The 26099-nt window shown below is 42.2% G+C and overlaps 1 protein-coding gene across 2 annotated transcripts in view; it reads left to right on the forward strand.

Annotated features, from left to right (window-relative positions):
* The window catches only part of RFX4 (regulatory factor X4), a 173806-nt gene that overhangs the window by 25177 nt on the left and 122530 nt on the right, over positions 1-26099 (forward strand). For both annotated transcript variants that reach the window (XM_043441490.1, XM_043441491.1), the window contains exons 2-3: positions 3634-3720; positions 23020-23080. In XM_043441490.1, the coding sequence (XP_043297425.1) occupies positions 3634-3720; positions 23020-23080 (148 nt within the window). The remainder of the gene's footprint in view (positions 1-3633; positions 3721-23019; positions 23081-26099) is intronic.

A 26099-nucleotide genomic window follows, 5' to 3' on the forward strand; every position in this document is an offset into this window, starting at 1 on the left:
GAATGGCAATCCGCTCTAGTATTCTTACCTGGAAAATCCCATGGACAGAGGAGCCTGGCAGGCTACAGTCCATGGGGCCACAAAGAGTGGGACATGACTGAGCACGCTCACACACACACAATCTACAAATGTATAAGATAGATGAATGCAGTGTTTCATTAAACATTCAATATGCCTGTCATTCTGGTTGATTAATTCTTGATCTTTGTAAAACCATAACCCATTATCGATAGTTTTAAAGTATGTAATGCTTACTTCAGGTGATGAATAGAGGCCTTTCAGTCCTATGGAGCAACCTGACTTATGAGACACGAGCTGCAGTTGGCACTGTTAAGGGTCCCCCTAGGGAAGAAGACAAACCTCAAAAATCACCTGTGACTCCAAGGCCTGGGGCCTCTATAGATTTTTCAGAATGTTGCGTTCATACAGTCTGGAATGCACGATCTTTGAAGGCTCTGGAAACCCCCATGTCGGTTCTGCCAGACCCGGCACTGCTTAGACCCCATCTGAACCCTCAGCGCTCACCGAGCCCCACGTGTTCAAACAGACGTTGATTAAATAGAAGATGCCAGAAGCAGGAGAACTGAATGGCTGAAAAATAGAGGAACAGTTTCTCCCAAGAGAGTGCTGAAACAAGTGGGGTCCATTTTGACTAGAAAACAATGCATACATGTGGCTTCCTCCTATATCTGACATGTGCCTCAGAGACCAGACCTACTCTGCGCTGCTCCAGGGGGCAAAGCTGGGCAGCGGAGTGGATACACGCTTAAGCCATGGGTCAGAGGGGCCTGAGTGCGGGCAATGGATGGGGGAAAGGAGTACTTGGTGGGATTTCTTCTCTCTCCTCTCTCTCCCTCCTGTAACCTTGCTTTCATCTCTCTCCAGGGTTGGGGTTGGGCAGTGTGGGGGAGAGGGACTGCCCTCAGGACAGCTCTTTCTTGACTCGAACTCTTGTGGATGGTTGTTGCATCTCTTGGCCCACCTGGTGACCAGAGCCAGCTCCTTTCCAGAATGCTGCGGTGAGCTCTTCAGAGAGGGTTCCCCCTCCAGTTGCTGGGGATTCTCACCTGCAAGAATAGGCCCTTTTTGCGGAATAACAACGATGATAACAAACCTGATTCTGGTACAGGCAAATGGGTGAGAGTGTTTCCTTTTACTGACGAAAGAGAGTGGCGGTGTATTTGTGAATGTGTGTGCCCACACGCGCGTGAGAGTGAGTAGGTGTGCATACCTAGCTAGGGAGACCAAGGGCTGGGCTCGAACAATAGAAATTGATTTTGGTGGTATGGTTAGGTGGAGGGAGGGATTGCAAATTTCATGGGATGCCATCTGACCTCAGCCACGGCTGTTGCCAGGGAAAATGTGCCAGGACTTGAAAGGGTTAGAAGATCTGAGGAGAGACATTCTGGAGAATTCTGAAAAGAATTCTGGAGATTTGTATCCAGATGTGGTTTTGCATAAGATGTGATGACAAACACCACCCTGTGTCATCACAGCTCCGAAACCCTTGCAAGCTGTTTCTTTCTACGTTGTGAATTTGCTCTCTGGAAGGGGGTAGCGTTTTAATGCTTTGAATCTCTCGCTGTTTGTTTCTATGTTGTGAATTTGCTGTCTGGAAGGGGGTAGCGTTTTAATGCTTTGAATCTCTCGGCTACTCCCTGTTTCCTTAGAAATACCAGATTTCCATATCCTTTTAACAAGCTGGTGCCTGTTCCACTCCTTGGATATTTCTCTGCTACTTATTTACAATTTTGGAAGCAGCTTTTAAAAAAGCAGTTTATTGAAACATACAATACCCGCCAAACCCCAACGTTTCTCTCTGCTGTTGGCACTTGCCTTCCCCTCACTACTTGCTCACTGTTAGCGTGGTTTCCTTTAACAATATGTTACCAAGTAATGAACTTTTCCTTGGCTCTTTGAATTATGAGGCGTCACATTACTCGATTAAGCTTCAGTTGCTCTCTAGGGAAACTGGAGATGAAAATCCTTACTTCAGAGAGTTGTGGTCAGAATTCAATGAAATATGTTAGCATTAAAATAGGGGTTCAGTAAATGCCAGCTCCCGTATTATGAAGAAGGCAGCAGGTGACAGCACCGCTCAAAAGCACACATTCATAGGTGTAATCAGTTCTGCTCTAGTACTGATGTGCATCCCCCCGCGTTACCACCATTCTACAGAACTGCACAACAAAAAGGGCAGCATTCACTGGAATGATAAACTAGGGGCACAGCGCTTAAGAACTTTGTCAGCGACGCATGGGGAAAAAGATAGGACCCTAATAAAAAGGAAAGCACAGTTTTACACATGTTAAATGGTTAAGAGGCATATAGATACAATAAGTATGGCACTTGACCTTGAAAAAGACTTTAAATTTGCTTTTGGAAGTGGACTTTGGTAGGGCCACAGCTTGTGTTTTTTGTGAAATGGTGGAATATAGTCTATCTGGGCAGGTGTGGCTCACAACCCATGCCGTAAACTCAAGTAAGCTGGTAGATGTTTGAGGTGTGAGCACCTGTGTCTTTTGCATATTCCTACAGGGCTCAGTTCAGCTATGTGCAGTTTTTACATTCACTTCATGTTTTCTAAGAATGAAATCAAGCGTAAGCAAACAGAAAATTTGTGCTAGGCGCAAATGGTTCCCTAATGTATCACTTGCGTTGAACACATTTGTGGTTTCAAAACAAACATTGTAGCAGAACTGATGTACTTAGCTGATGCTGTTGAATGAATGAATGAATGAATGAATAGTGGATGCTCTGGATCATAGAAAAAGCATTACCCTACTTTGTGGAAAGTACATTTGTAGTGTTTGGAATTGGATTTTTTTTTTAAATCCCATGATCTTTAGGTTTTAAAACTAATGGGGGGACTTCCCTGGTGGTCCAGTGGCTAAGATGCCATGCTCCCAATGCAGGGGACCGGGGATCCATCCCTGGTCAGGGAACTAGATCCCACACGACACAACTAAGAGCTCACATGCCACGATGAAGACTGAAGATCCTGTGTGCCACAACTAAGACCCGGCAGAGCCAACTAAATAACTTTAAATAAATAAAGTAATAGGTAACTATCACAGACCTTCTGAAGCCTCCTCCTGCAGTGACTTTCAGTCTGGGCTTGGAAGAGCCCCTGCAGGGGTCACTGACAGAGTAGGGGTGGAGGAAGCTGCAAGTTCCCTGCCCTCCTCTTCAACCAGAACCCTCAGGGTTGTATCTGCTTTTCTTTTTGTTTTCTTTTGAATTAAGGGTTCTGCTGCTAATTCACAAGTCTCCAAACCATCAGTGATTCAGCTGACCAAATTTTGTTTTACAAACTAGTTCTCAGGAATGTATTAATATCTTCTTTTTGAAGAAAGTTAATCCTCAGTGGATACTCAGTTGGTACTAATACTCCAAAATTAATTGAATTTGGCCAAGAAATACTCAAGTGGGCTTTTGAATTACCGTTTTGCCTCCAAGCTACTCAGCAAAGTCTCATCAGCAATGATGCATACTGGGCTTCATGTTGAGGCCAACTCCAGTCTGGGCAGATCTCAGGTGAAAGTTGATGGGCATTTAAATCTAGTGCATTGATTATGTTCCTGTCTCTTTGCAAACACCAACAGTGTGATTTTCTTTATTTTTCGTTTTTAGAGAGCTGGATTGAAAGATGTCTCAACGAAAGTGAAAACAAGCGTTATTCCAGCCACACATCTCTGGGGAATGTTTCTAATGATGAAAGTAAGTGCTTAAAACTCAATCTTCCATGATGTCCTGGCTATGGGCTGTATTCTGATGAAGAATGGTGCTTCTGGAATGCTAGACTAGGGCATGTCACCCGAAACAAGAGGCTCTCCAACCGTCTATGAAATACCCAAGCCTTCCTTATAATATCCTCCAGGAGGGAGTTCAATGCATTCAGATGGATGTGGAAACTGAGGCCACAGCAAAAACTTGCTGTTTACACATTCTCATTGTCTGAGTCCCTAAAGACTCCATCTCAGTGATGCTCCAGTGGGAAAATGTGGACTTTGAATGGGAAAGGCCATTCTCTGTAGATATGGATTTAAAGGAGTGTGTCATGGGACTGTTGTTTTAAAGTCACAAATGTCTTTGGTGTTGGAAAGTAACAACTTCTTCTGCATCTTGAACTAGAGAATTGGAATCGATGGGAAGATATTAGCTGCTGTGTTTGCTCCTTTCCTGTGTTATGTCAGGCTAGGGCTTCTGGGTACCTTATATTAAGAGCAGAAGACGACTTGGGACTTGTATTTGCCCCTAAAGCATTATAAAAAGGGGGAAGCTTATTATAAAGTCATTTCCAACAGGGACAGAATGTCTTTCTTAGTTGGTAAAGTGCATCTCCTTAGTTCAGTTTTCTCAAAGATTCAGGGAATCCTCAGGGAAGATTTAGCTGTACTGTTGTATGTCACAGTAGTTTTCTTTTTCATTGCTGCATAGTACTCCACTGTATGCTTCTACACAGCGTATGTATTGATTTACATGTTGACGGATATTTAAACTGCTTCGTTTTTGGCTCTTTAAACATCTCTGAACATTCTTTTTTAAAGTTTATTTTAATGTGGTAGAGTATGCCTGATGTAAAATTGATCATTTTAACCATATTAAGTATGTAATTCAGTGGCCTTAAGTACTTTCACCTCATTGTGCAACCATCACCACTATCCATCTCCAGGACTTTTTTCATCTCCCCAAACAAAAATTCTGTACCCATTAAACAATAGTTCTCCATCCTCCTTTCCCCCTAGTCCCTAGCAATTACTACTCTACGTTCTGCTATTCTTTATGAATTTGACTAACTGTAAGTTAGTCAATTCCATATTGTGTATTCCAATTAGTAAATTCCATATAAGTGGAATCACATAGTATTTGTCCTTTTGTGACTGACTTATTTCACTTGGCATAATATTCATCCCATGTTGTAGCATGTATCACACTTTCCTTCCTTTTTAAGGCTGAATGACATTCCACTCTATGCATATACACCACATTTTGTTTATCCATTCATCCATTTATGGACATCTGGGCTATTTCTATTTTTTTGCTATTGTGAATAATGCTGCTATACAGACAGGTGAACAAATAACTGGTTGAGTTCTGCTTTCATTCCTTTTGGATATATAACCAGAAGTGAAATTGCTGAATCGTATGGTAATTCCATATTTACTATTTTGAGACACTGCTGTAATTCCATGTGGCTGCACCATTTTACATTTTCACCAGCAATGTGCTAGAGTTCCAATTTCTCAACATTATTGCTAATATTTGTTATTTTCTGGGGTTTTTTTGTAATAGTCATTCTAATGTATAAGGTAGTATCTCATTGTGGTTTTGATTTGTAGTTTCCTAATGATTAGTGATGTTGAGCATCTTTTCATGTACTAAGTGACCATTTGTGTTATGTATACTTTGCAGTAATGCCTATTCAAGTCTTTCAGCCATTTTTGAAACATAGAGCTTGTGAACTTTGAAAATTTAATTTGTTTATTTTTGGCCGTGCTGGGTCTTTGCTGCCGCAGGCAGGCTTTCTCTAGTTGCAGCGAGCGGGGTCTCCTCCCTGGTTGTGGTGCACAGGCTTCTCATTGGGGTGGCTTCTCTTGTTGAGGAGCATGTGGACTCTAGGGTGCACACGGGCTTCAGTAGCTGTGACCCAGGGACTCACTTCCCCCAGGGCACATGGAATCTTCCAGAACCAAGGATCAAACCTGTGCACCCTGTGTTGGCAGGCGGATTCTCGACCACTGAACCACCAGTGAAGTCCTTTTGATCATTTTTAAAAAATCAGATAGTTTATTTCTGTGGTTGCTGAACTGTGGGAACTTCCCTAATGATTAGTGATATTGAACAGTCTTTCATGTGCTTATTGATTATTTGTTTTATTCTTTGTAGAAATGTCTATTTAAGTCTCTCAACTGCTAGTTCTTTATATATTTTGTATGTTAACCCCCTATCAGGTATATGTGTTGCAAATATTTTTCTCCTGTGGGTTGCATTTTACTCTGTTGATTGTGCTCTTTGATGCACAGTTTTTGATTTTAATGTAGTCTAATTTATCTATTTTTTCTTTTTCTTAAATTTATTTATTTTTAATTGAAGGATAATTGCTTTACAGTATTGCCTTGGTTTCTATCAAACATCAATATGAATCAGCCATAGGTTTACCCATGTCCCCTCCCACTTGGACATCTATTTTTTCTTTTATCTGTGCTTTGGTGTCCATATTCAAGAAATCATTGCCAAATCCAATGTCATGAAGATTTTTCTTTGTTTTCTTCTGAAAGTTTTATAGTTTTAGCTCTTATGTATAGGTCTTTGATTCATTTCGAGTTAATTTTCGGTAACTTTTCACTTTTTTTTCCCTCAGTTTACATCTTTTTAAAATTTCATGTACTTCTGCTCTTATCTCTAGGTTTTCCTCCCTTGCAATTTCTTTGAGTTCAATTTTTTGCCTTTTTCTGTTGTGAGACAGACACTTAGATCATTGATTTTTCAACTTTTTCTAAGGTAGGCATTTAAAGTTATAAAAATTCCTCTAAGTACTACTTAACTGTATCACATAATTTTTCTGGTGTCATACTTTCATTGTTGTATAGTCAAACTTATTTTTTAATTCCTATTGTGATTTGTTCTTTTACCCATGATTTATTTAGAAATCTATTGCTTAATTTCTAAAAACTTGGGGATTTCCTAGTTGCCTTTCTACTACTGATTGCTATTATAATTCCACCATGGTCACAGAACATACTCTGTATGACTCCAATGTTTAAAATTAGTAAGACTTGATTTTTGTCCAAACATATGTTCAATTTGGCAAATGCTCACATATGCTTGTAAGGAATGAGTATTCTGCCATATTTGGATGGAATATCCTACAGGTATCCATTAGACCAGATTGGCTAGTCATGTTTTTCGGATGTTCCATATCCCTATGGATTTTGATTTTGTCTCTAAGGTACTGAGAGAGGTATTACAGTGTGATTACCTATCTTTTCAGTTTTGTTAATTCCTGCTTTACATGTTTTGAAGTATTCATTTCTTAGAAATTTAGGATTGTTGAATCCTCTTGTTGAAATGATATCCCTCCTCATATTGGGTTTCCCAGGTAGCTCAGTAGTAAAGAATCCTCCTGCCAATGCGGGAGACACAGGAAACTTGGGTTCGACTCCTGGTTGGAAAAATCCCCTGGAGAAGGAAATGGCAATCCACTCCAATATTCTTTCCTGGAGACTCCTGGACAGAGGAGCCTGGCGGGCTACAGTCCATGGGGTCACAAAGGAGTCACACATGACTTAGAGACCAAACAACAGCATCTCCTTATGTCTAGTAATACTTATTACCTTCATGTCTATTTTATCTGTTACTATAACTATACCAGCTTTCTTTTATATTGGGATTGTTGTCGTATATCTTTGCCTTTTTATTTTCAACCTTTCTGAATTCAATGTTAAGATTTTTAATATAGTTTTAAGAAACCAGTCAGATTATCTTTAACTGGAATATTCAGATCATTTAAATGTAATATAGTTACTTACATTGTTGAGCTTAAATCAGCAAACTTGCTGTTTAGTTTCTATTTCTCCCATCTGACTTTATTTCTTTATTCCTCCCTTGTTCCTTTTTTATGGGGGGGAGGGATTAACACAGTTATATTTTTTTAATTGTTTTTCTCTGCTAACTCTCCAATTAGATGTTCTTTTAGAGTGTTTCACTGAGGGATCACATTCTGCACCCTTCCTTTCATGTCTGCTTCACATGAATCCTTCCCCCACTTCAAATGCAGGGCATAGACACTCTCACAGCTTGACCTAATTGAACACTTTTCCAGCATCTGTGCCATTGCTTTAGTGTATTTTACATCTACCTATGTTATAAGCCCTATAAGACATTTTTATCATTGTTTTACACATTAGTCAATATATAATGATATTTATTCACACACTGACCCTTTCCAGGGCTCTTCATCCTTGTCAGCAAGTCTGTGTTTCCATCTTGGATAACTTTTTTCTTTTCCTTCATAGCTTTATTTATTTAGGCTGCAATGTGTGGCATGTGGAATCTTTGTGGGATCCTAGTTCCCTGACATGGGATCAAACCCATGACCCCTGCATTGAGAGCACAGAGTCTTAACCAGTGGACACCAAGGAAGCTCAGGGATCATTACTTCTTTAACCCAAAGAAATCCCTTTACTATTTCTGATAGGGACATATAGAGAAGTGTAGATCATGAAAACCATTGTTATTTCACCTTTATCTCTGAAAGATATTTTTGCTAAATAAAGAATTCTAGTTTGGTAAGATTTTTATTTCCCTTTCAACCCTTTAAAGTTTTCATTGCATGGTTCTCTGGTTTCTAAAAGTTAGTCATCAGACTTAATTTTACTCATTTGAATGCAGTGTGTCTTTTTGTCTCAGACAAAAAGATATCTGTCTTTAGTTTACAGCAGTTTGATTGTGATGTTCTATCCCAGGTTCAATCCCTGGTCCGGGAACTAGATCCTGCCTGCAGCAACTAAGATCTGGGACAGTCAAATAAGTAAATAAATATTTAAAACATTTCTTACCTCTTAAAAAAAAAAACTGTCTCTTCTGTAGTTCCCTGCTCTCAAAGAATTTTCATTCCAGAAAGGAAGCTAAGGCACATGTTTGCATATTTGTAAGGCAAGGTTGTATGCGATAAATTCCACTTGAATTGTGCAGGGTGTTCACTTTGCCATACCAGTTTTGTTCCTGGACTCCAGTATGACCTCACTGGAAGCTTGTTAGAAATGCAGACTCTCAGGCCCACTCCAGACCGACTGAGGCACACTGCATTTTAACAAACCCCCAGGTGATTAGAATGCCTGCTAAAGTTTGGGATCAGTCACACAGTTGGAGAATGACTAGGGAAGGCATCTTGAAGGAAGCAGCATTTGCGTTGGGTCTCCTAGGATCCATGTGGTTCCTTTAAGTTAAGGACTGGGAGGAAAAAACCCACAAGGCGTGTTTTGGACTTGAAGAGTTTCCCACACGGTCTTAAGCAGAGAGATGGAAGGGGCGTGGGGACCAGGACTGGGGAGGAGAGTTTGGGCCGTGTCCGTGAGGGACTTGGATTCTGATGAGGGGTTTGGAGCTGCAGTCACGGTGCCACTGCAGGGGCTGAGTGAGGGGTGTCAGACCCCAGTTTTCAGAAGGCGAGTTTGGTTCTCTGCAGGTGAATTGGAGCCAGGAAGACACTTCAGAGGCTCCCACCTGGTCCAGGTAAGGGGACGAGGCTGAAGCCCGGGGTGATATCAGTGGGACGGAGGGAACTGGACAGACTGGGGTGATGGGATGGGTCCGAAGAGCAGGAACCCAGTGGGATTCCTTGGGATTCCTGTTTCCCTCCATGGGAAACAGAGCAAATGACTGCACAGTCCTGTAACCCTGATGGGCCCAAGTCTTCTAGGCTTCAGGTCATTGCTTCCTTAATAGCTAAATCAAATGACTTCGGCCTCTGTCTTAGATCCTGGGCAGATGTCTAGAGTTTTCCCTGTGTCTCCAAGAGTTATCAGACTGTGTGTGTGTGAAAGTGTGTCAGTGTGTGTGTGTGTGTGTATTAGTGACAGTCCATACGAAGTCCTGTTCCTTCTGCTCTTTGACAACTCCTAACACCTAACTGTCAGACCCTTCGGCAGCTCCCTCCCACCTGCCCGGGTGCAACATCCGCTTCCCTTACCCTTCATAACCCTTCACCAGCTCATTATCCCGGTTACTGACAGACGGTGAAGGATGGTGAAGGAGGCTATTTATACCACGGGGACAGGAAGAGTTGGAATTCAACAGCACAGAGGCATAGAACTGGGGTCACAGTGGGTCACCACTTGATTCAACTCGTCATTAACATTAAAATCCCATCGAATTCCAAGGCTAGAGAGGTGTAAGTTACTTTTCTCTCCCCCTACTCGGCATGTCTGGTTATCATCCAGTTTGGTATTTTCTCACTCCATAAGACAGGGTTCCAGAGAAATGTGGTTAAACTGGTCCACATTCCCATGGGGTTGTAGGCAAAAGCCCCCAGCCCTGCCAACAGCAGAAAGGCTTTGGGACAGCTCCTAGAGCAAGGACAGGGGCTTAGAGCCAGAGGTCTGGGGTGGGAGGCATGCCACAGAGAGTCTGCCTAGGATGGCTTTCAAAAACTGGATTGCCCGTGTGGGATGGACCCTGAAGTGTCAGTCCCGGCTGAACACCTAGGTGCAGCCCTGCAGGCGGGCTTAGGAGGCCCAGTGCTTAGGTTATGATTTAAGACAACCTCCAACTCTTGCCCTTCCTTGGCCTCCATACCCATCATGGGCTGCCCTGTTTTTTTTTTTTTTTTTTTAATATTTTCTTGAACATGTCACATGGCATGTGGAATCTTAGTTCCCCAACCAGGGATCGAAGCTTGCATTGGAAGCTCGGAGTCTTAACCACTGGACTGCTAGAGAAGTGTCCCTACAGATTGCCGTTTCTGCCCCCTGAGTGTCTATCTGTCCTCTCCTTGTGGAGAATTAGGTAGTTTCTCCTCTGTACATGAAGCCCACTGCCAAGCCCTTCTGCACCTCCGCTTACTCCCTCCATGGCTGTCAGTCCCTGTGGGGAAAGGAGTGTGTCTGATGGACTGGGCCTCACTTAATATAGAAGGCCTGGGGCATCAGAGGTGCTTACTGAATGCTTATTAAGTAGTGGGTTTTAGCAAAGCAAAATACTGTACAAATAAAAAAAAAAAATACTGTACAGCCATGCTAGATTATGGTCTGTATCTGTTAATTTACTTTCAGCTTTTGGCACTCCAGGACCATTTTAACTATTTGAAGAGGTTCTTCCTCCTGATATTAACCTCCCCAATAGGATCTTTTAATTTGTTCAAAATTATAGTATTTTTGGATGGATAATTCACAATGATATGGATCTAAAATCAAAATGCCGTAAAGGTACTACTGAGAAGTCTTGGTCCCTCCCTGGTCTTCCCTTCTAAGCTTCCTAATGGAAAGCATATTTGTTTATTGTGCATTCTTCAAGCATTTCCAATGTTTATTGTATATTCTTCCAGGGTTTGATTTCTTTATGCAAACTAACATTCATATATATGTTCTTTTTTTTTTTTTGCCATTTTCTCTTTTCTTGCCACTTTCGTACACACAAAAAATAGCACCTTATATGCACTTTGCTGTGACTAGCTTTTTTCACTATAAATCCTGGAGTGTAAGGATGGAGAGAGCATTCTCATTCTTTTCTTGGTTTTTGTCTCCTTTTTCACAGCTGTGCAGTATTCCACTGTGGTGTCATTTAGCTAACTAGATGAGCCCTGGGCTGTTTGCAACACTTTTGCTGTTATAGCCAAGTTGCAGTGAACAGTCTTGTGTCTGGTCATTTCCCACGTGTGCCGGAGTAGAGGCAGTGTCTGTTCACAGATGCGGGGCTGCTGGGTAAAGGACATGTAGAATTTCAGTGATTCTGTGAGATGTCTTTCCGCATTGGGGGAGGTCATTATTTTGCATTCTCCCTGCAAGATAGGAGTCATCTGTTTCCCACAGCTTCACAGCAGAGTTTTGTGATTGTGGTTTGGATTTTTGCCAATCTGATAAGCGAGAAATGGCATTTTAGTGTACTGTTCATTTTCATTGGAATCGATGATCTTTTCACATTTCAGGAACATTTGCATTTTCCACCAATCGTGTATCTTGTATGTATGTATCTCGTATGTATCACGTGTCTTTTTTTAAAAATATTTATTTATTTAATTTTGGCTGTGCTGGGTCTTCGTTACTGCATGGGCGTTTTCTCTAGTTGTGAGCACCGACCACTCTCTAGTTGCAATGCTCAGGCTTCTCACTGCAGTGGCTTCTCTTGTTGCAGAGCACAGGCTCTAGAACTTGCAGACTTCATTAGTTGCAGCTCCCAGGCTGTACAGGACAGCCTCAAGAATTGTGGCCCACGGGGTTAGCTCTTCCGTGGCATGTGGGATCTTCCGCCATCAGGGATTGAACCTGTGTCTCCTGCATTGGCAGGCAGATTCTTCAACACTGAGCCACCAGGGAAGCCCTCTTTCTGGTTTTATTGGAGCACTTTCTAATAAAAGAGGAGGGAGGTGAGACTGCTGTCTGTGGTATGATTACAATTTTCCCAAGAGAGTACTTACGGTGTGGGTTTTTTTCCCCCACATAGAGACTTTAGATTTTTCTCATGTAGTAAAATTTCTCAAAATTTTCTTGTATGGCTTTGGGCTTTGTATCAACATTAGAAAGGCTCTTTCCTGCTCCAAGATTATGAAGGAATTTACCCAGAGGAGGTGAAAGGAAGCAGGTGTGGGGCCCCCTCTGAGCGGTGCTGCCAACATCACAGTCTTGTTTGGGACTTAGCCCCATTCCCACGGGGAGAAGGGTTTGCTGCCAGAGGCTGATGCCCACTGCCAAAGGCCTAGTCCAGGCACCCTGATCATCAGCTGGTGCTCTTTGCAGGGGCTGGAAGGGAAGTAGATAAGGGGGAACGAAATGTTTGGCAGCCCCATTTGTTCCCAACAGGTGAGGTCTGGCCAGGTGCAGCCTGATTAGTATAATGAAAGGAAATAGAATTAGAACTTTGAAGTGAAACTTGAGGCTTACATAAATTTGAACCTTTCCTGGGATTTGAAAAGCAGTAATTAATTTAGAAATGTTCTCCATCCATATTAAATGCTGCCACACCAGCTCTAGGCAAGAAATATTCTAAAATAAAGTTCCCAAATATTGTGAATTCAGCCAGCATAGAGGCAGAAGACAAATGATAGGTAGGTAATACGCTCCCTAAAAGTCTTTAGTTCAGTTCTACAGGTTTGAAGGGAGAATGAGGCTTATAAGTGTTGGGGTTCAGGGAGGTTGGGGTGTCCATTAGCCTGGGTCCCTCTCCTGGCTCCACTGCTAAACTGTGTGATGTAAGGTAAACCACTTCACCTCTCTGAGCCTCAGTTTCTTCCTCTGTTAAAGGGGATAATAGTCATAATTAAACCTAACATTAACTAAGCACTAAGAATGTTTCAAGTATTTGATGTTTCACATTCATTAAATTATTCACTGTCTCAGGAAGCTATGACAACTAAATGCAGTAATGTGAAGAGCTTTGCCCAGTACCTGGCATGTTATAAGACCCCAGTGAACATTCCCTGATGAAAGTGAAAGTGTTATTTTCTCAGTTGTGTCCAACTCTGCGACTCCATGGACTGTAGCCTGCCAGCTCCCCTGCCCACGGAATTCTCCAGTAAAGAATACTGGATAGTCATTTGCTTCTCCAGGGGATCTTCACGACCCAAGGATCGAACCCATGTCTCCCACATTGCACGCAGACTCTTTACCATCTGGGCCACCAGGGAAGCAGTACTGTTATTTTATATGCTTACTGCAATCAGATGGGTAGACTCAGCTTTTGACTGTGGTATTATCTTAGCCATTTATTCATTCCACAAATACCTTCCATGTGTGGGTATTAGAGATACCATGGCGATTGTGGTCTGTGCCCGCAGAGCTTACAAACCCCCAAGGCAGATGCGCTGGTCAGCATGTAGTGATCACATGCCGTGACAAGAGCTTTACTAGGGACCAGCCAGGGTGCTGTGGAGCCCAGGGGACAGAGTGGATAGCTGTCCAGGTGGCCGTGGATAACTGCCACACCCAGGCCAGTGGGCAGGCAGGGCAGGGCGGGTGCACACCTCTCTGGGGGGGTGACAACTGTAACTACCAGGGGCCCTTAGACAGTGCACACGTTGTGCCAGGGGGGTTAGTTAGCTCTCACGGTTAGTGCTTAGAATCATTATTACCCCTATTTTACAAATAAGGAAACTAAGGCACCAAAAGTTTGTTTGTGGTCACACAGCCAGCAAGTGACGGAGCCAGGATCTGAGCCTGGGCATTTTACTGCCAAGTTAATATTAGGACATAGATCCAGGAGGGGGAGTAGAGGCACTCACCATTGGGAAATGGACCAAGATTCCCTGGATGGGGATATTAGGAATTAAAACTGCAAGTGGGAGCAGAATAGAGGGGCAGAGAGAAGACCGGGCACTGGGCAGCATCTCAGTGGGAGGAATTTTAAGCCAATGTTGCTCTCCGGCTTTGGTAGGACGAGCGGTGTGGGCCTGGAAGGTGGATGGCTCAATGTGGGCTGTGAATGGCTCCAGGAACATTGTCGGCATGGAATTCTGCCTTACAGGGTGAATCTTATTTGGTTTGAAGCATTTCTGCCTGTTAAAATGAAGAGGTACTTGGCAAGGCTAATTCCAAAAGTCTCTATCAACCATGGCTATGTTCATTTTTCTAAAACGTGCTCTCCTGTCCTCTTCGCCTAGCTGACTCCTGCTGCTCCTTCAGATCCCAAGCCTGGGCTTATACCCCGACTCGGTGCTGCCGTAGCTTCTTAGGTCTGCCTTCTCAGCTCTTGCCCAAGACTTACATTTTATTGGCTGACAGTTTGAGCTCAAGAGAGTAGAGACCATGTCTGTTTTTTCTCTCCCTTTAGCCCCTGGCATGGGGCTGGAACATATGCAATAAATATTTGATGAATGAGTGTATTCCCCAGCACTTCTGGGGAATTAGGATTGAGAGCCATCAGATAAGAGGATGATGCCTGAGTGTGACACACACGGTCTTTGAGGAAAAGATGCTGGGAAAAGTCTTCGAGGAAAAGACCCCAGGGGTCTGGAGGGAAAGTGCCTGCAGAGGTTGGAGGCCTCTGTTTGATGACTGAGCCAAGGGTCTCTGTTGGCTCCAGGTAGACTAGCTCTTCTCTAAATGCTTTCAGTAGCCACCTGATGCCCATCATTGAGGGAAGTCCAGTCTCCATTCATGGGGTGCATGGCTTCCTACAAGTGTTTCAGTCATTTCAGTCGCTCAATTGTGTCGGACTCTGCGACCCCATGGACTGCAGCACGCCAGGCCTCCCTGTCCATCACCAACTCCCAGAGTTTACTCAAACTCATGTCCATTGAGTCGGTGATGCCATCCAACCATCTCATCCTCTGTTGTCCCCTTCTCCTCCCGCCTTCAATCTTTCCCAGCATCAGGGTCTTTTCAAATGAGTCATTTCTTTGCATCAGATGGCCAAAGTGTTTCAGCCTCATGCAAAGCTTGGTTTCCTTACTTATAAAAGGATATAAAACAACTTCTTAACACTGTTGGGAGGGCCAAAATAAGAGAGCAAATGAAAAGTGGTGTACAGTGCCTGGTTTAAGTACTTAGCTGGTGAATGCTATCAGTATTTTTATGATCCTCTTTTTAAATGTTTCTAGTATTTTTTTTATCATAGTTTGTGATATTTAATCCTCAAACAATCTTTATGACATCAGTTATGATTTTCAGGTTTTAGGGGAGGGCCCTCCAATGTTAATGAGTCAAGTGACTACTTAGGCTCTCACAGAGTTGAGGATAAAGTTGGAATTCGAACCCAGGTCTGCCTGCCCTCAAAGCCGATTCTCTTACCAGTGGTTGGTATTGGAAATGGGGCCTTAACAAAGTTTAGTTGGGGAAAAAACCTGATGCAATAGAGATAGGTAACCCCTGAATGGGCTTCCCAGGTGGCTCAGTGGTAAAGAATCTGCCTTCTACAGCACAGAGACACAGGAGATGAGGGTTTGACCCGTTTTTCAGGGAGATCCTCTGGATTAGGAAATGGCAACCCATTCCAGTATTCTTGCCCGGAAAACTCCATGGACAGAGAAGCCTGGTGGGCTACAATCCATGGTGTTGCAAAGAGTCAGACAGGACTGTGCAACTGAACATACATGCATCCCCTGAACAGGAAGCACTAGGGTATAATCCTGGTAATGGGAAATTTTCTGGCTCCAGACAATGGGCCATTAGCCTTTCCTCTCCCCCATGCCTTTCCTCATTCCGCTTGCCATCCATCCCCCAACCCCGAGCACCCCCTCCCTCAGCATCCCCCTCTCAAAATCTGACCTGTTCCTGTAAGTGTGACTGAGAGAGACAGTGTACAAGCCAGGATGTGTTATGTGAACGTCACTACCCTTAAGTTAGGTGTGTTGTGTGTGTGTGCACTTGGGTGTAAAAGAGAACACTGAAAAAAGACTGGTGGTAGATAGGATAAAGAGTTGCCAACAGTGTTGTCCTATTGAGAGGCACTTGGATTTCCAGAGATTTCCATTTTCCATGTGTTTTCCAAATTAAAAAAAAAAAAGTGTATTATTTTTGCACACAGTAAACAAAGCTGTGTTTTAAATTCGGATCATCTCTTCAAGGTCAGCTCAAATGCCACTTCCTCTTTGGAGCTGTGCTGTCCCCTGCTGTGTGTTTGCCGTGCAGGGTCCCTATTAGTGCGGTTGTGTTTGCCCCCCGTAAATTTTCCCGAGCAGAGAGGCAGCCTCCCTTGCCTGCCTCCTGCGGCAGATTTCAGCTGAACAGAGACGCTCCAAGGCCTGCGAGCCAGAGCAGCCCAGGGCAGCCTTTGCCGTGCAGCTCCGGCACTGATATTTCCCGGCTCTTAGCTCTGTGTCCTGCTGTGAGTCTCTGGCTGTGGATTCTCACTGTGGTGGCCTCTCTTATGGCAGAACACGGGCTCATGGACTCAGTAGCTGTGGTGCACGGGCTCAGCTGCCCCATGGCACATGGGATCTCAGTTCCCAGACCACGGATCAAACCAGCGTCCCCCTCATTGCAACGCGATTCTTAACTACTGGACCACCAGGGAAGTCCCTGAGTTCCTTTCACTCAATCTTCCCTAGTACCTTTCAAGATAGGCATTATTATTATTACCGTCAGGTTAGAGACCAGAGATTGTCTTAAAGCTTGAAGGGGATTACCAGATGTCATAGCACTTCTCCAGCGCCCTTGCACCCCTTCACCTCTTGACCAGGACCTTCAGCCACCTTGCTTCTCGGAAGGTGGCCTGATTTTTCAAGTGCCCACAGTTTTATCCCCTCACCTTCTCCACCCTACCCTTGACTTTATCTCACCTTCCTTGACATCTGGTTCCCATCTTTGGCCCAGTCCAGGGTTTGGCTTACTTGTGGTTTCTCTTAGGAAGTCTTTCTTGATTGGCCCTGCTTTTTCATGTCGTCTGGGTTGGCAATATCCTCTCTGCCTACCCATATCACAGCATTTATCACTTCTTATTGAACCTGATTTCTCTCGCTACTGTTTGTCTCTTTCCCCAACCAGACTCTAGGACAAGAGCTTAATTTCTTTATCCTCAGTGTCTAGTTGGCATACATTAGATATATAATGAATTTTTGTTGAATTAATTAACAGGATCCCTTCAATAGCCCTTTAAAATGATTAGGTTTACAAGTGAAGAAAAAATAAAGCCCAGAGGTTGAGGGGTTTTCTCAATCACGGCCAGTAAGGTTTTGAATTGATTTTAGAATATAGATCTTTTGTGACCCACGTTGACTGATGTGCTGAAATTTAAAGAAGCAGAGAAAAATAGCTACCCACTCCAGTATTCTTGGGCTTCCCTGGTGGCGCAGCTGGTAAAGAATCCGTCTACAATGTGGGAGACCTGGGTTCAATCCCTGGGTTGGGAAGATCCCCTGGAGAAGGGAAAGTCTACCCACTCCACTATTCTGGAGAATTCTGGAGAATTCCATGGACTATAGTCCATGGGGTCGCAAGGAGTCAGACACAACTGAGTAACTTTCACTTTCAGAGAAAAAAGTCCTGCCAATTCTAGGGGAAACAAAAATGTAAATCATGAGCCAGCACAAGCTGGACAGAGATATATTTAGGTTGTTTATATATTTTTCCTTGTTTAAAAAATGCAGTTGCTGTTGTTTTTTAACATAGCCTTCCTTTCAGTTATTTACTTAGTGTAATTCTTAGGAGTTGAGTTGTGGGGCCAAGTGACTGAATATTTTAGATAGCTGTCAATATTACTGCAAAATTACTTACCAAACTATTGTACCAGTTACCACTACCTTCAGAGAAATGTGACACTGTCAATTTGACCATTTGCACACTAGCATTGGGGATTATTATTTTTAAAATTTTTGTTCTCAGAGATATAAAGTTGTGCCTCATTATTTTCTTTTTATTTCTTTGTAAACAGTTGAGGTTGAGTATTGTTCTTTGCATCTGTTTACCTACGTTCTTATGAGACTCATATGTTCATGTTCCTTTTTGTGCAATTTTTTTAAGATTGTTGAAGACATTTGTGGAAGGCAGACTCAACTATTTAATTAAGTGACAATGGGAGGCATTGGCTGGAGGGAACACAGAGATGAATAAGATACCATCCTGCTTTCTTCTTTTTTAAATTGAGATGTGATTGACATACAAAACACTATATAAAGTTCCAGGTGTATAATATAATAATTCAATACTTGTATATATTACAAAATGATGACCCCAGTAATCTAGTTAACATCCATCATCATACATAGTAACAGAATTTATTTTTCTTGTGATGAGAACTTTTAGGATTTACTCTCTTAACAATGTTCAGAGAGTACTATTAATTATAGTCACCATGTTGTACGTGACATGCCCACAACTTATTTATTTTATAACTGAAAGTATGTACCTCTTGACTCCTTTCACCACTTTCACCCATCCCCTACCACAGCCCATGGCAACCACCAGTCTCTATCTGTTCTCTTTATTTATAAGTTTTTTGTTGTTCCACATGTAAGTAAAATCATATATTTGTCTTTCTCTGACTTATTTCACTTAGTATAATGCTCTCAAGGTCCATTATTATTGTTGCAAATTACAAGATTTCATTCTTTTTATGGCTGAATAATATTCATGTATCAGTTCAGTTCAGTTGCTCAGTCATGTCTGACTCTTTGCAACCCCATAAACCGCAGCATGCCAGGCCTCCCTGTCCATCACCAACTCCCGGAGTTTACCCAAACTCATCTCCATTGAGTCGGTGATGCCATCCAACCATCTCATCCTCTGTCATCCCCTTCTCCTCCTGCCCTCAATCTTTCCCACCATCAGGGTCTTTTCAAAGGAGTCAGCTCTCCACATCGGGTGGCCAAAGTATTGGAGTTACAGCTTCAACATCAGTGCCTCCAATGAACACTCAGCACTGAGCTCCTTTAGGATGGACTGGTTGGATCTCCTTGCAGTCCAAGGGACTCTCAAGAGTCTTCTCCAACACCACAGTTCAAAAGCATCAATTCTTCAGTGCTCAGCTTTCTTTATAGTCCAACTCTCACATCCATACATGACTACTGGAAAAACCATAGCCTTGATGAGACGGACCTTTGTTTGCAAGGTAATGTCTCTGCTTTTTAATGTGCTGTCTAGGTTGGTCATAACTTTCCTTCCAAGGAGTAAGCATTTTTTAATTTCATGGCTACAATCAGCATCTGTGGTGATTTTGGAGCCCAGAAAAATAAAGTCAGCCACTGTTTCCCCATCTTTTTGCCATGAAGTGATGGGGCCAGATGCCATGATCTTGTTTTTCTGAATGTTGACCTTTAAGCCAACTTTTTCACTCTCTTCTTTCACTTTCATCAAGAGGCTGTTTAGTTCTTCTTCCCTTTCTGCCATAAGGGTGGTGTCATCTGCATATCTGAGGTTACTGATATTTCTCCCGGCAATCTTGATTCCAGCTTATGCTTCCTCCAGCCCAGCATTTCTCATGATGTGTTCTGCATATGAGTTAAATAAGCAGGGTGACAATATACAGCCTTGATGTACTCCTTTTCCTATTTGGAACCAGTCTGTTGTTCCATGGCCAGTTCTAACTGTTGCTTCCTGACCTGCATACAGGTTTCTCAAGAGGCAGGTCAGGTGGTGTGGTATTCCCATCTCTTTCAGAATTTTCCACAGTTTATTGTGATCCACACAGTCAAAGGCTTTGGCATACTTAATAAAGCAGAAGTAGATGTTTTTCTGGAACTCTCTTGTTTTTTCGATGATCCAGTGGATGTTGGCAACTTGATCGCTGGTTCCTCTGCCTTTTCTAAAACTAGCTTGAACATCTGGAAGTTCACAGTTCACGTATTGCTGAAGCCTGGCTTGGAGAATTTTGAGCATTACTTTACGAGCATGTGAGATGAGTGCAATTGTGCGGTAGTCTGAGCATTCCTTGGCATTACCTTTCTTTGGGATTGGAATGAAAACTGATCTTTTATAGTCGTGTGGTCACTGCTGAGTTCTCCAAATTTGCTAACATATTGAGTGCAGCACTTTCACAAAATCATCTTTTAGGATTTGAAATAGCTCAACTGGAATTCCATCACATCCACTAGCTTTGTTCATAATGATGCTTCCTAAGGCTCACCTGACTTCACATTCCAGGATGTCCAGCTCTAGGTGAGTGTGAGTGGTCATACCTTGGTGATTATCTGGGTCATGAAGATCTTTTTTTGTACAGTTCTGTGTATTTTTGCCACCTCTTCTTAATATCTTCTGCTTCTGTTAGGTCCATACCATTCTGTCCTTTATTGAGTCCATCTTTGCATGAATGTTTTCTTGAAGAGATCTCTAGTCTTTCCCAGTCTACTGTTTTCCTCTATTTCTTTGCACTGATCACTGAGGAAGGCTTTCTTGTCTCTCCTTGCTATTCTTTGGAACTCTGCATTCAAATGGGTATATCTTTCCTTCTCTCCTTTGCTTTTCACTTCTCTTCTTTTCACAGCTATTTGTAAGGCCTCCTCAGACAGCCATTTTGCTTTTTTGCATTTCTTTTTCTTGGGGATAGTTTTGTCCCTGTCTCCTGTACAATGTCACGAAGCTCCATCCATAGTTCATCAGGCACTCTGTCTATCAGATCTAGTCCCTTAAATCTATTTCTCACTTCCACTGTATAGTTATAAGGGATTTGATTTAGGTCATACCTGAATGGCCTAGTGGTTTCCCCCACTTTCTTCAATTAAAGTTTGAATTTGGCAATAAGGAGTTCATGATCTGGGCCACAGTCCACTCCCAGTCTTGTTTTTGCTGACTGTATAGAGCTTCTCCATCTTTGGCTGCAAAGGATATAATCAATCTGATTTCGGTGTTGACCATCTGGTGATGTCCATGTGTAGAGTCTTCTCTTGTGTTGTGAAATATTCATGTATATATATATATATATGTATATATATATATATATAAACTATTTTTTATCCATTCATCTATGAGTGGACGCTTAGATTGTTTCCATACCTTAGCTGTTGTAAATAGTGCTGCAATATACGTAGGATTGAAATATCTCTTCTTATTAGTGTTTTCATTTTCTTCAAATAAATACCCAGAATTGCTAGATCATGTGGTAGTTATATTTGAATTTTTTGATGAATCTGCATACCGTTTTCAACAGTGGCTGCACCAATTTACATTCCTACCAGCAGTGCATGAGGAGTCTCTTTCCTCCACATCCTCACCAGCACTTGTTATTTCTTGTCTTTTTGATAACAGTCATCCTAAAAAATGTGAGGTGATCTCTCACCATGGATTTAATATTGATCGTGTATATATCTCTTGGAAAAAATGTCTATTCAGATCTTCTGCCCATTTTTGAATCAGATTGTTTAGGGGTTGTTGAGTTCTTTATATATTCTGAATATTAACTCCTTGTCAGACATATGATTTGCAAATATTTTCTTCCATTCGGTAGGCTGCCTTTTTTGTTGTTGCTATTTCTCTTTGCTGTGCAGAAGATCTTTAGTTTGATGTAATCTCACTTGTCTATTTTTGCTTTAGTTGCCTTTCCTTTGGTATCAAATCCAAAAAAACCACATTGCCAAGTCCTATGTCAAAGTGCTTATTGCCTATGTTTTCTTCTAGGATATTTATAGTTTTAGGTTTTACATTCAAGCCTTTGGTTGATTTTGAGTTAATTTTTTTATATGGTGTAAGTTAGTGGTGCAGTTTAATTCTTTTGCATACTGCTATCCAGTTTTTCCAACACCATTTATTGAAGAGACTGTCCTTTTGCCATTGTGTATTCTTGGCTCCTTTGTCACAAATTACTGACTGTGCATGTGAGTTTATTTCTGGGCCCTCTGTTCTGTTCCATTTATCTGTGTCTGTGTCTGCCGGTGTTCTACTGTTTTGATCACTATAACTTTGTAGTTTAGTTTGAAATCAGGCATCCTTGCCTTCTTAAGTGGGATCTTCTTAAGCAAGGTACTCAAGTCAGAGAGATGAATGTGGATATGTGTAGAAATAATAGTGTTGTACAATTCAGATGGTTTTGGAGGCAGGGAAGTGAATAACCAATGAAAAGAGGTTTTATTAACTCAGAAAATTGTCTTATCTCACCAAACAAAGATGCAGGGATTTTTAGGGTTGGTTAATCAGAGGCCCAGCGTGATATTCAGTGTCCCCAGGATTTCCCCTTGTCCTTGCTGACTTCCTTGGCATTGAATTTGTCCTCAGACTGCTCTTTTCCCAGTTGAAAGTTTGCTACCTCACTCCAGTTATCATGTCCACTCACAGCCATGTTCAAAAGTGGGCCAAGCCATGGGATCACTCCTATTTCTTACCCTCTCCTCCCTCCCTCCCTTCCCCTTTCTCCCTCTTTTCTCCTTTCATTTCTTTTCTTTCCTTTCTTCCTTCCTCCCTCCCTCCCTCTCTCTCTCCCTCTTTCTTTCAAAAGCAGACTCCCCCCATCCCACAGTTTTGGAGACCAGAAACTTGAAATCAAGGCCCTTTTCCCTTTTTGTTAGGAAAAAAATAACTTTCCCAAAAGCACCACAGGGCTTCTTCTTAATCTGATAGTCCAGATCACCATGTCACATGCCCCACCTAATCCATCATGGGTTAGAGGATATAAAATTACCATGATAGATTTAAGTTGACCAACGTTCATGTCTCTAGGATTTGAAGGGGTGCAGTCATACTATTCAGTGATGGAGATAGCTCTTCAAACTATAATGTATTATGTCAAATAAAAATACAAATTGATATAAGATTTTTCTGTAAAAGTCAGTTTCTCCTTTTTTTCTTGTTAAAGTGTGATAAATCTCTTATGTTGAAAAAGCCAAAATGCCCTTGCTCTCAAAGCATCAACATTTGAGGACAATGTAGTCTTTTGAAACTTGGGAGAGGTGAAAGACCCGTGTGGTTTCCTACTGAAGTTCACTCCTTTTTCTTTTAACAGATGAGGAAAAAGAAAATAACAGAGCATCCAAGCCCCACTCTACTCCTGCTACTCTGCAATGGTAAGTTCCATTCTGAGCAAGTTTTCTCTTGATGCGAAGCTCATATAACTGGTCTTCTTGCCAATAGTACAGCATATCAGTTGGAATGTCATAGTAACTTGACCCAATAGCCCATTGCAATCAATTTAATTTTCAGGTGTGTAAAAAATACTCAACTTAGATATAGCCTGGAGATTTAAATTTTCATATTTATTTTATTTGGGAGTAGACTTATTTTCCCAACATCAAAACACTGACAAGGACTGGATTCCACATGGATGTTATTGACTTCAATAGAATCTATTATTTTAATAAATAATGTTGCAGCCAATTATAGAGGCAAAGGTCTGTTCTCCCTTACCAATGACCCCTCAATAAATTAATAATTAATTGCAACTATACTACACTTGGGGCTTCCCTGGTGACTCAGAGAGTAAAGAATCAACTTGCAATGCAGGAGATCTGGGTTCTGTCCCTGGGTCAGGAAGATCCCGTAGAGAAGGGAATGGCTACCGGCTCCAGTGTTCTTGCCTCGGAAATCCCATGGACAGAGGAGCTTGGTGGGCTACAGTCCATAGGGTCATGAAAGAGTTGGATGTGACTGAACGACTAATACTTCATACTATAATTATTTTTTGACATTAATAACGTGAATACAAATTATCTGCCTGAGTGGCTCTCCCTTTACCATCTGGAATTCCTGGACTTGATGTAACAGTTAATGATGTGGTTTAAGTGTTTGTACTCATGTTTGATACGTACAGGTAAACGCTCCTCTAAGAGCTGGACTTACAAATTATGTTGTAGCTTTGAACACCAAGGCTACAGGAACACCTGACACTCACCCCTCAGAGGATTTTGTCAGTTAAGGGCTATTACTGCTTCTAGCAGTGCAGCCCACAAAGGCGAAGGAAGTGAGGAATTAAGGGGAAAGAGAGAGAAAGGGATGAATCTACTGTGTGCCAGGCTACATGTTAGGCACTTTGTACAAGTCTCTCACTTCATTCTTACAATTCTGTCAAGCTGGTATTGTTATGCCCATTTTACAGATGAGGAAAATAAAGCTTAGGGGGTTAAATCATTTACCCAAATATACACACAGCCATGAAGTGGCAGAGGCAGGAACCTGGCTGGATCCCTTTAACTGCACAGCCTTTGCTTCAGAAAAAAAGGAAGAGAAAAATCAGGAAAGATGGAGAGACCAGATCAGAAAAGGAAGCAGATGGGCTTTAATGAGCAAATCATATTAGATTCTTTTGACTAATCCACCCACAGGTGAGAGGAAAACAACGTTGGGAGAAAGCATTCAGGAATGCAACTCAATCTTCTCCAACAAGAGTCTCAGTAGCTTGTTTTGCTGCAAGGATAGCAAAAGTTGTTTTCAAGAGCTCCATTTCCAGGCTTTTGGGCTGCTTCTTTCAATTTGTCCCTACATTCCTTTTCTCGCTGCATTTGCTGCTTTTTTGCTTTATTTAAAATTCTACTCTACTTCCCTCTTCAAATCTCTCCCCATACCCTTTTGCCCAAATTATGGCCACACAGATTCCCACAATGCCAGCACACTGAGTGAACGATCAACATAAAAGACTTCGGGAGTGAGAGTTTCTAGAAATGCTAGAAATCAGCAGACACTCTTGGTTTAATCATCTGAACACATTGTACATTTCAGAGTGAAAAATTTGAAAGGCAGCAGAAGAAAATCACCTTGTTCACATCTGTTTTTCTGTGATCTTCTGACATTTGCCTGGCAACAGAGAGACTGTTGATAGTGTGATCTCTTACATCAGACTGCGTGCATGCGTGTTAAGTTGCTCAGTCATGTCCAACTCTGCAGCTCTATGGACTGCAGCCCGCCAGGCTCCTCTGTCCATGGGATTCTCCAGGCATGAATACTGTAGTGGGTTGCCATGCCCTTCTCCAGGGGATCTTCCCAACCCAGGAATCAAACCCTCATCTTCTACATCTCCTTCACTGGCAGGGGGTTCTTTACCACTAGTACCACCTGGGGGAGACTGCCAGGAATTAACTCCTAGCTGTGCTTTTCCGTGTGACCTTGGGCAAGGTCGCTCACCTCTCTGAGCTCTCCGTCTACTCACCTGTAAAACGGGGATGGCAGTAGTATTCTCCTCATAATGTAGTCACAAAGAGAAAATGAGAGAGTATGAACAGTGTCTGGAGAAGAGTGGGTGCTGGATAAACCTTAGCAACTGTGGATCACTCAGCAGGCATCTTCCTTCTGAGTCCCACAAGGACATCCTGGAATAGGGCTTCTCTCCTTCCTGATAAACTCATAGGCAGTTCTCCCACTGCACCTAAGTCTATACAAAATATTTCTTTTTCTAAATAAGAGGTCCCATATGTCATTCCAGAAGAAATTTCATTTTCCAATTCACAAAGCCAGGCAGTGGATTTGTTTTTGTGGAAAAAAAAATCTGTTTTCAGAGCCAAATCAGGTTTGAAAATTTGTAAAATTTAGTCTTATTATTATCAAGAGGCATCAGGTCGTTCAGACCTCAAATTTTCATATTTTTAAGATAGAATTTCAGTCCTTCACTAAATTAAGAAATATTAGCACCTACTGTTTGCTGGCCCCTATTCTAGGCTCTGAGAATGCAGTGGTGGATAAGACAGACCAAGAATAGGGGATGATGAAAGAAAAATTGGGGTGACAATTTTAAAAAGTATTAATTATAAATAAATAAACAAGGAATATACTAGAGATAAGCGCAGAGTGAAGAATTAGAATTAGCTGAGATGATAGTATCTCAGAGGCTGTTTTAGGTTGAATAGTGAGGGAAAGCTTCCTTGAAGCGGTGACATCTAAGTGGACATTTATGTGACAAGAAGTCCTCACTACACCACGATAGTGTTAAAATCAGGGAAACGTTCTCAGTAGAGGGGACAGTGTGGGTCAGGCTCTCCCAGAGGCAGACCCTGAGCAGAACTATGCGTGCAGGTGGTTTATTAGGGTGCCCAGTATTGACACCACAAGGGTGTAAGGAGGGTTATTGGGCTGCAAGGGGGGCTATGGCAGTGGCTT

This window comes from Cervus canadensis, chromosome 21 (assembly GCF_019320065.1).
Source record: "Cervus canadensis isolate Bull #8, Minnesota chromosome 21, ASM1932006v1, whole genome shotgun sequence".
In the NCBI taxonomy this organism is placed as follows: domain Eukaryota; kingdom Metazoa; phylum Chordata; class Mammalia; order Artiodactyla; family Cervidae; genus Cervus; species Cervus canadensis.